Source organism: Furipterus horrens, unplaced genomic scaffold, assembly GCF_987537825.1.
Source record: "Furipterus horrens unplaced genomic scaffold, mFurHor1.1.pri manual_scaffold_2, whole genome shotgun sequence".
In the NCBI taxonomy this organism is placed as follows: domain Eukaryota; kingdom Metazoa; phylum Chordata; class Mammalia; order Chiroptera; family Furipteridae; genus Furipterus; species Furipterus horrens.
In genome coordinates, this window is record NW_028327172.1 from 30528112 (window position 1) to 30536855 (window position 8744).

General features: G+C 51.6%; 1 protein-coding gene across 1 annotated transcript in view; it reads right to left on the reverse strand.

Moving 5' to 3' along the window:
* Positions 1-7268, reverse strand: part of NELL1 (neural EGFL like 1) — a 755205-nt gene extending 747937 nt beyond the window's left edge. Inside the window, exon 1 of the mRNA XM_090263151.1 lies at positions 7155-7268. Within this exon, the coding sequence (XP_090119277.1) occupies positions 7155-7203 (49 nt within the window). The 5' untranslated portion in view covers positions 7204-7268. The remainder of the gene's footprint in view (positions 1-7154) is intronic.
* Positions 7269-8744: the final 1476 nt, after the last annotated feature.

Here is an 8744-nt window from a genome sequence, read left to right on the forward strand (position 1 = left end):
CACCCCCTCACCAGTGGAGACCTCTGCAAAGCACTCCCCATGAATCAGGCACAACCACCTGCGGTAAAGAGGAAGGCCATGGAGAGAGAGATCCTGGCCATGGAGGAGAAGCATGCCAGAGGGACTGGCCGGAAAAGAGGCTCCCTGTAACAGCGGATGTTCATTTCCATCCAAGGGGACAGTCTTCTAAATGGAAAGTTAGACACTCTGACTACTCTTTTTGGAAAACCTTAGTGCAGAGAAACACGGCCCCAAGTCCCCTGCTGCCCCAGCTAAGAATGGCAGATCTCTAAGGCTGCCTCAGAACCCTCCAGGGGCGGGAGAGGGGGGCATTCCACAGAATGATACCCTCATGACTGCAAAGTGACTCCCAATTATACACATTAATAAGGCCAGAGCTTGCTCTGAGAGGCTGTGGTTAAGCCATTCATAAGGCTGTGTCTAGCTACACTTAGCATCTCAATAGCGCAGTTCTGCTGGCACAGTTGGGAATGTTTTAATCAGCAACAGCTGTCAAGTTCTAATGGTAATGCAGGCGCAGAGGCAAGGTCTGGAGAGCTTGAGCCCAATTTGTCCCAGAGAGACTGAGTGAACGTTCATCAGGACATCATGAGCTATTACAGCCTCATCTGTCCTCCCTGCCTCAGCCCCTGCCTCACAGATTTAAGAAGAAAATCTACCAGATCCTTAGTCTTGCTGTGAGGAAACAAGAGACTTCCACAGCAATCTGAGCTCCTGTCCACAGAAGGTGGGTCAGTGAAGGCTTTTTGAAGCTGAAGCCCATCACCGGCTAGGCAGACCAGGGGTTAAATTAAAGGAACAGTGCATATAACCGCCTTCTCAATTTGTCAGGCTTCCCCTTGTCCTTTGCACTAAAAAATTAAAGTTCTCCCCTTGCAAATGCAGCAGTTATAAGACTCAGTTACCCATCCTTCCACTCATTCTGCATTCGTTCATCTATTCAGTCCTTTTCCAACAGGTGTTACTGAGGCTTACTATGTAGCACACACACTGCTAGGCCCTGGCGAGTCCTCACTGAGCATGCATTCCCAGGGCAGGGGGTGGGGAGAGGGCCAACAATAAACAAGGTCATCTGAGAAAGCAGTAAGTGCCATGCAGAAAATAAAGCAGAGGGACGACATAGAAAGCAATTTGCCTGGGGCTTTAGTAAGGATGGTCAGGGAAGTTTCTTCTGAGCAGAAACCTAAATGATGAGGAGGGACTGGATAAGGGAAATCTGGGGGGAAAGCTTTCCAGGTTTGGAGAACAGCAAGTGCAAACCAGGAACAAAGTTGGTGTGTCCAGGGAACAGAGAAAGGCCTCGTGTGGCTGGAACAGAGTGGACTGGGGGAGGGGAGAGTCGTAGGAAATGAGGCCGAAGAGCAGGGCCTGCCTGTGAGCCACAGCGAGGGGACAGGTATTGTTCTCATTGCAATGGGGTGTCACTAGGGGGCTTTATGGTGTGTGTTTATGGTTTTATTAAGTTTCTCTCCTACCTAACTGAAACGGCTCATCCCTCACACAGACTCAATTCACAAAAACTGACGGAGTACCTACTGTGTGCAAAGAAGCACTGAGCTAAATGGGTGTCTACCAGCCAAGTCATAGCAGCACGAGCCTCTTGTTGAGGCTGGTGATGTTTCTCTCCAAGTGAGCTCAGGTACCAGCAGTTTCGTGATGACCTTGAAAAGGCCGGAAAGAAACTAATATTTCAGCTTGATCTATAGCGTTCTACACCTATATGGCAGAAATTAAATCATGAGGACCTCCTTGCTGGTCTTTCTTTGGACAGGAATTTGGAAAGTGATCTGGGGAATGGGCCCTTACGAGAAAAAGGAAGCACCCCTATAGCCCCAGTGCCTTGAATTTAGGGCCCAGTTAATTAACAGATAAGCTGATGCACAATCACTGCTTTGGGTGCAATGACCTGGATCAGCCAACACCAAACCAACCGACAGACGTGTACTGAAATAAATGTTGGTTTAGCCCTGACCAGTGTGACTCAGTTCGTTGGGCATCATTCTGCAAATCAAAAGGCCTCATGTTCAATTCCCAGTCAGGGCACAGTCCTGGGTTGTGGACCAGGTGCCCAGCTGTGGGTGTGCAAGAGGCATTGATGTTTCCTTTTGTCCCTCCCGTCCTCTCTCTCTAAAAATAAATAAATAAATAAGCAAATAAAATTTTAAATAATAAATGTTGTTTTAGGTCACTGAGTTTTTGGTGGCTGGTTATGCATATTATTGTGGCAATAGCTAACATGCAGGGACTAAAAATCGACTATGACTGTCATCCTTAAGATGCCCAACTTCTCAGACTAGGAGCCCTGCAGCTGGACAAGCCTAAAAGGCCCCCAGACAGATTCTGTGGAACTGACAGAACACCCCAGTGGTGCCCATGGGTCCCCGTCCCCAAATGAGAACACAGCACCCTCAACCCAGAAAGTGTTGTGGATACAACACTAAACTACAAGCTAGGTTCAGCCCTGTCTCATCCCACCCTAACGCTGCGCCCTTGCAAAAATCCCTTCGCTTTTCTGAGCCTCAGTTCCTTCATCCGTAAAATGGGGATGATCACACCTGCCTCCCAGCCTCGGGAGGTTCCCGTGGTAACTATGTGGACATTCCTAGCGCATCTGGAGTTTGCTGCATCTGTCTTTCATAAGATCACCTCTCTAGACCATTCCAGCTCCCTGGTCCCGACCCCAGTGGAACCCTACAAAAGGCACAGATGGCCCTCTTCCTCGCAACCCCGCCACTTGCCGAACTGACCTACAAAGGCTCTCACTCTGGCTTCGCTTTGTGAAATCTATGCATTAAATCTATATTCGCCACCCCACCCACCCACACAACCTACACAACCCACAAGTGAAGGGGCTTCCCTGGCTTTAAGATAACTGGATTGCTCTTGTCATGAAAACATCCCATAAAAACAGAAGAAGAGAAATCGTTTAAGCTTCCGGATTCAGTTTTCTCCTCTTCCTTTATTTGGTCCCCTTCAGGACGAAACACCTCGTGCCAAGAGCAGCACATGTAAAAGAGAGCACCATGCACACTGCCTAAGGAATCAGAAAATCTACTAATAAGATAGTGCCTACGTGGCCTCTCCCGAACCTTACATAGTATGAGTGTTGGTTCCATTAAAAGTAATTTTTTACTGGAATGTTTCTGCTTCTTGTCCAAGCATGGAGCTGCTGCCCTTTACAAGGAAACTCTATTAAAGTTTTCTACTTGGGCCATAACTGCTCTACAAATGGCTGAAGCCAAGAACTAGAATTAAGCAGGATAAAAAGCTTCTGGAGAAGAAATATTTTTTAAAAACCTAGAAGGGAGAACATCAGTGTCACAGAGCACTTGGGGCCTGGCTCTGGGATGGGGAACCTCCACCCTAAGCTCCTAGACACCTGCTGCTGCTGCTTCCAGCTGATCCCAAGCCCCGTCTAGTGAGTACTCAAGGCCAAGACCCACTCAGCCCACCCACAGGGTAGCAGGCCTAAGCTTTTAAGCGATTCCTCCTGGTTCTGGCTCACTTCAAATCTAATCTAGCTCATTGTGCACCACGGCCGCTGTTTCCCCCTGGTCCAGGCAGAGGAATATGATGCTGGACAGATGCTCCAAGACCTCATTTTACAGCAGGATTTCACAGCCACTTGATAGAACTTAGGCCCCCGGACTCCTACAGAAGTCATTAATACCCCAAAAGCAATATCCTTGAAGAAGATGCTCTAGGCCTGTTCCAATCAGCCAATATTTCACACGATCACTAGAGGCTGGGGGCTCTATTCACAGCTCCATTCAGTTTATAGCTAACCAACAGCATAGGTGTTTCAAAAAGGAAATCTCTCCTGTCCAGCTGGTGGCAGCAAAAGGCAATCACTTGGCCCCTGGGGCCACCTCCACTCCCTGCCTTGGTGACTAAAACAAACTGGAAACCCAAAAGGGAGTAATCAATCAGTTTTATATTATTCACACTTCGAAGTCATTGGAGAAAACTCATGGACATAATGTGGTATTACTGCAATTATTTCAGCCTTCTAAAGTTTCATGATTAGTAATGTACCTAGAAATCCCAGAATCATTTTTCACCCATAAAAAAACAAATGGAAAATGGCACCTCCTCTCTTGACTCTGCTTGACCCTCTGAAACAAGCTCTCTGAACAATGGGCAATTTAAGCAGCGTCCTGTGACACCTATCATTAGATCTTTTCCTATGTAACCGCTACTGCACTGCGGTGCTGCTTTAATTAAAATGTGCCTGATATCATCGATTCATTTCCATTAAAAGGCAGGGGTATCTGAGCTGCTCACTAAGTGTCCCACGTGTTTATTTCATCTTGGACTGTTAAGAGCACCGATAACAACTATCCCACTTGACAAACTTTCCAGGCAGCTGTTTGGTTCCTGATAAACTAATCACAAAGCAGCCTCTGCTACCTAAGAGGATGAACGGGTGATGCGGAAATGATGGTCGGGGCAAAATCAAAGAGGCTGCCCTCAGAGAGCTGCTCCTCATGGCCCTCAAACTACAATAAATTCTAAGTGAAAGAATCAAGATATAACCCCCCCTCCCTTATCTCTGACTCTTCTGATGATTTTTGCATAAGAAATATGTGGCTTCTGGTGTTCAAGTACTGCCAGGTGGCATATAGGAAGCCAGCCTCAACCAATGGGCAGACCCTTCCATGCTCCTCTGCCTCTGCGCAAACTGGGCCCTCTGCCTGGATGCCTCTCTCACTTCATCCACCTGGAAAACTCCCTACAAAGCCTTTGAGACCACTCTCAGGTGTTGCCTCATGATTAAAGCCTTCCCTGACCACCCACCGCCCTTCCCCAGAATTCATCCCTACTATTCCTCCTCTGTATTTCCTCAAGACAAACTTCCACTCCCACCCCTTTCCCCACCCTCCCCCATCAAACTGTAGAAAAAGAATAAAAATACTTTGCAGGGTGAGGGGAGGATGCAAAGTATAAAAGCGGGGCAAATATATGGTGATGGGAGACTAGGCTTTAGGTGGTGAGCACAAAACACAATATACAAATGATGTATTAAGAGAATTATACACCTGAAACCTACTCATTAACCAATGTTACCCCCAATGAATTTAATTTTTTTAAAGCTTCCCAGTTTCTATCTAGGTTACCAGCTGAACTGTAAGTTCCTGGAAGTCAAGGACCAAGACATCTCCTCTTTGCATAAGCAGTCCTCGCAGCCAGCAAGACACTCAACTGTGTGTGGAATGAATGAATAAATGCATGAATGACTCTTGCCTACAACATAATTTTTTACAAGATGTAAAGGAGCTTGGTGTGGGAAAGGGGAAAGACCGTGTTTTCTAAGCTCTCCACAAGCCGTGCGTCTGGAGGTACAGCCCACTCCCATGAGAGGGCAGTTTTTTGGCCGACTTTTCAAAGGAGTCATAAGAACAAAGGAGTTAGGCTTACTCGGTGGTGAGGTGCACTTGAGACGTGAAATGACCAACGGGTGGCCCCTCCCCCACCTAGTTTTCTCTCTCTCTCTCTCTCTCTCTCTCTCTCTCTCTCTCTCTCTCTCTCTCTCTCTCTCTCTCTCTCTCTCTCTCGTTCCTGTTAAATACATGGATTCTCAGCGCACAAGCCCACGCTGTGCACTAGCCTCGCCTGTCCTGATTTTCCGCGGGCGCGTTTCTCCCAGTTTGTTCTTGGTTTTAAAAGACAAACGCAGCTGGATGGGCCTCAAACTCAAGAAGCAACTATTCTCGGCTGGACTGAGCCTTGGCGTCTCCTAAGCTTTGAGTGTCGGGAAACAGACAGGAAAGGCATGGAGATGGCTTTTGTCGTGAAGTCCATACCCAGCGCTCTTCCGTTAGGCAAAAGGAATCCTGCTGTCCTCTCAGTCCTGGGAAAATGGCATGAGCCAAGGAGGATCTCCTAGACGCCCAATTCCAGTATCCTCTGGTGGGCTAACTGCCAAAGAGGGGTGCCAGGGGGCAAGCGGAGGGAACTTCTGAACCAACCAAGACCAGGCCCCCCTCCCCAGGCTTCTCCGGATAAACTCGTGCCTCGTCTGGGAAGGAGGCCTTGCCTCTGGAGAAGGGAAATAAGGGCGGTAAAAGCGGAAAAGATAAAAAGGGCAGGGAATGACTACACACCAAATGCTGGGGTGCAAAACCGGCAGCGCGCACAGAGGCTGAATGGGGTAGGAATGAAAACTTGCCCCACACCCACCAGCCCTCATCGGAGAGCCCTAATTTTGCCAATTTCCTACTCCACCCCACCCCACCTGCTTCCACATCTACTAGCCTCTTGGATTAGAGGGCAGACAGCAGATCTCCAAGTCCCAGGAGGCATGGGGGTGGGGTGGGGGGCGAGTAGAAGCTGAAGGAAGGAGGCGCGCTAGTCCTCACAACTGCGTGTCTGGAGGCAGAACAAAGTGGGAACTTAAGAAAATAACGCCAATTTTCCTTGCCCCCACCCCCATCCCACAACCTGCAATTATAGCAGGGGAAAACTGGTGTGGAGCTTGAGAAAATCTCCCTGATTGTCTCCACCGGTCCAATTCTCTAAAAATTGTGCGCCCAGCCCTTGGGCACAGGGAAATGGGGAGAGGTGCGGGATAAAATACTCCCGGAGTTCCACTGGGGAGAGGCAGGAGGGGACAAGAGAAGAGCGCGGTTCACCCGCAGCCCTCACCCCACGCCGCGCCCTCCCAGGCTCCGGCAGCGCCCACCGGCCGGAAGCGCTCCCTCTGCGGGTGCAATTCCCACGGCTGCCCCTTCTCGGCCTGGCGGGACGGAGGGAGAGCGGTTTCCAGAGCACCTTTCAAGTTCTGGGGTGCGGGGCTCAGGGGCTCGCCCTACCGTGGGTTTCCACCCGGAAGCCGGTTACAAGCAGTAGGAGGATGCGCGCCCTCGGCGGCTCCCCTCACTCGTGCGTCCGCGAGGCCGCGTCCCCCTGGAAGGGGTCGCTCCTCAGGGGTTCATCCAGCCTGGGAGTCCCACTCCTCACCCTTTCACCTGGAGCAGGGCAGAGAGATCTGAGAGACCTATCCACGCTGCACCGCCCTTCCCCGGACCAGCGGAGCTCGGCTCCAGGTCTCACGACGCTCGTGTGGGCGCTGGGCACAGCGGAGGGGCTCCCCCCTTTCCCTGTAGCTCTCTAACCGCCCCAGCCGTTCTTACCTGTCCTGGCGGTGCACAAACAGAACCATACAACTAAAAGCACATCCATCGGATCGCTCCCGAGGGTCCCCGCTAAACGGGGCGCGGGGAAGCCAGGAGAAAACAAATGCGCCTGGATCCCGAGGCACTCAAGGCTCAGAGCCGCCAAACTTGCTAGCGGGCCGCGGGGGAGGTGGCTCGGCAGCACCCAGTGCTGCGCTCAGAGATGCGCCCGGGAAGGCGGCCCCGGCCGCCACGCCCCCAGCCCGCCCCCCACAGCGGGCGGCGACAGTGCGGGGCTCCAGCCCAGCCCCCGCTGCGGGTGCGCTAGCCTCGGAACTGGAGCGGAGCACAGGGTTCCGCCACTCCGTCAGGTTGCGCTGCGTGCTGGGATCGGATTCTCCTCCTTTGCCCGCGAAGCAGCGAGGTGCAGCAACTGCTACTACTGGGAGCACCGAAGCTGGAGTCCCGGGACCGGGGCTAAAAGGGAGGAGCTGGAGGCGCTAGGTGCCCTTGCTGCTTCACACGCTCCAGCCCAGCCGAGCTGGCCTCGCCACTGTCGCCACCGCCGTCTCAGCGCTGCGGTGGGCGCTGATGAAGTTGCCACAGTTCATCCCAGCCGAGACGAAGAACTGTGGAGCCTTCAGGGGTGGCCTTTATCCCGGGGAGAGGGGAGAACCCAGACCGAGAAGGCGCCAAGGAGCGAGCCCAGCGCCCTCCCCGGAAAACAATTAGTCGGGGTTTGCTCAGGCAACTGAGTGGGGAGGAGCTCACAGGGACCTGCGAGGCATGATGGCTGAGTGCCGGCTCACCACCTGTACCTTCTGACTGCTCTCTCTGAAGGCCCTTCTGACCGGATACACGTGTGGAGGTGGGGGAGTAGGTTTGCAGGGAGAGGGCGCTGAGCGATGGGTGCATCAGAAAGGTCCCCGAGCTGGAGCGAGCTATGGTAGGGTTCTGGGGAACCTATGTGCAAACATTCCAGTTCTATGCTGCCACATAGGGGAAATTTCCAATCATTTTTTTCCCCTTGGTTGACTGTCTTAATGATGGCCTTGTCAAAAGCCCTATTCTGCTTATATAGCCACATTTTGGTCTCTGGGACCCTCCCCCCATCCCAGCTCCATTCCCTGGAGAGAAAAGCTGGGCTTTGTTTTCCACCCATGGGCAACAAAAGAAGTCCTCCTCTCTCTCTGTGACCTCCTTCCAGTCCGGGGCCTTCCCAATAAAGACCTCTCAGGTTGTCTCACTTCCGTCCAGGAATGCAATTTATAACTAAATGCAAAAATCGTGAAATCAGATGGCAGAACCTCTGATTTATACCCAATGAGCCCCGCATGATTTAAAGGTCCCCAGCTTGCTCACTCTGGGCCACTCTGTCTGAGAGCCCACGCCACCCCTTTAATACAGTACTCTCAACAGGAGGGTCCCAGAGGAGGAGAGGGAAGCTTCTTGGAACAACCCTCCCTCGTTTGCCAGGAACCAATTCCAAAGTTCCAGAATCCACTTCACTACTAAAGACCTGCCCTAGTCACTTCTTGTGCCCCCTCTCACCTCCCGTATTCCAGACCCTTACATAACTATGACCCCCAGGAGTCCCCACTGGAAGTC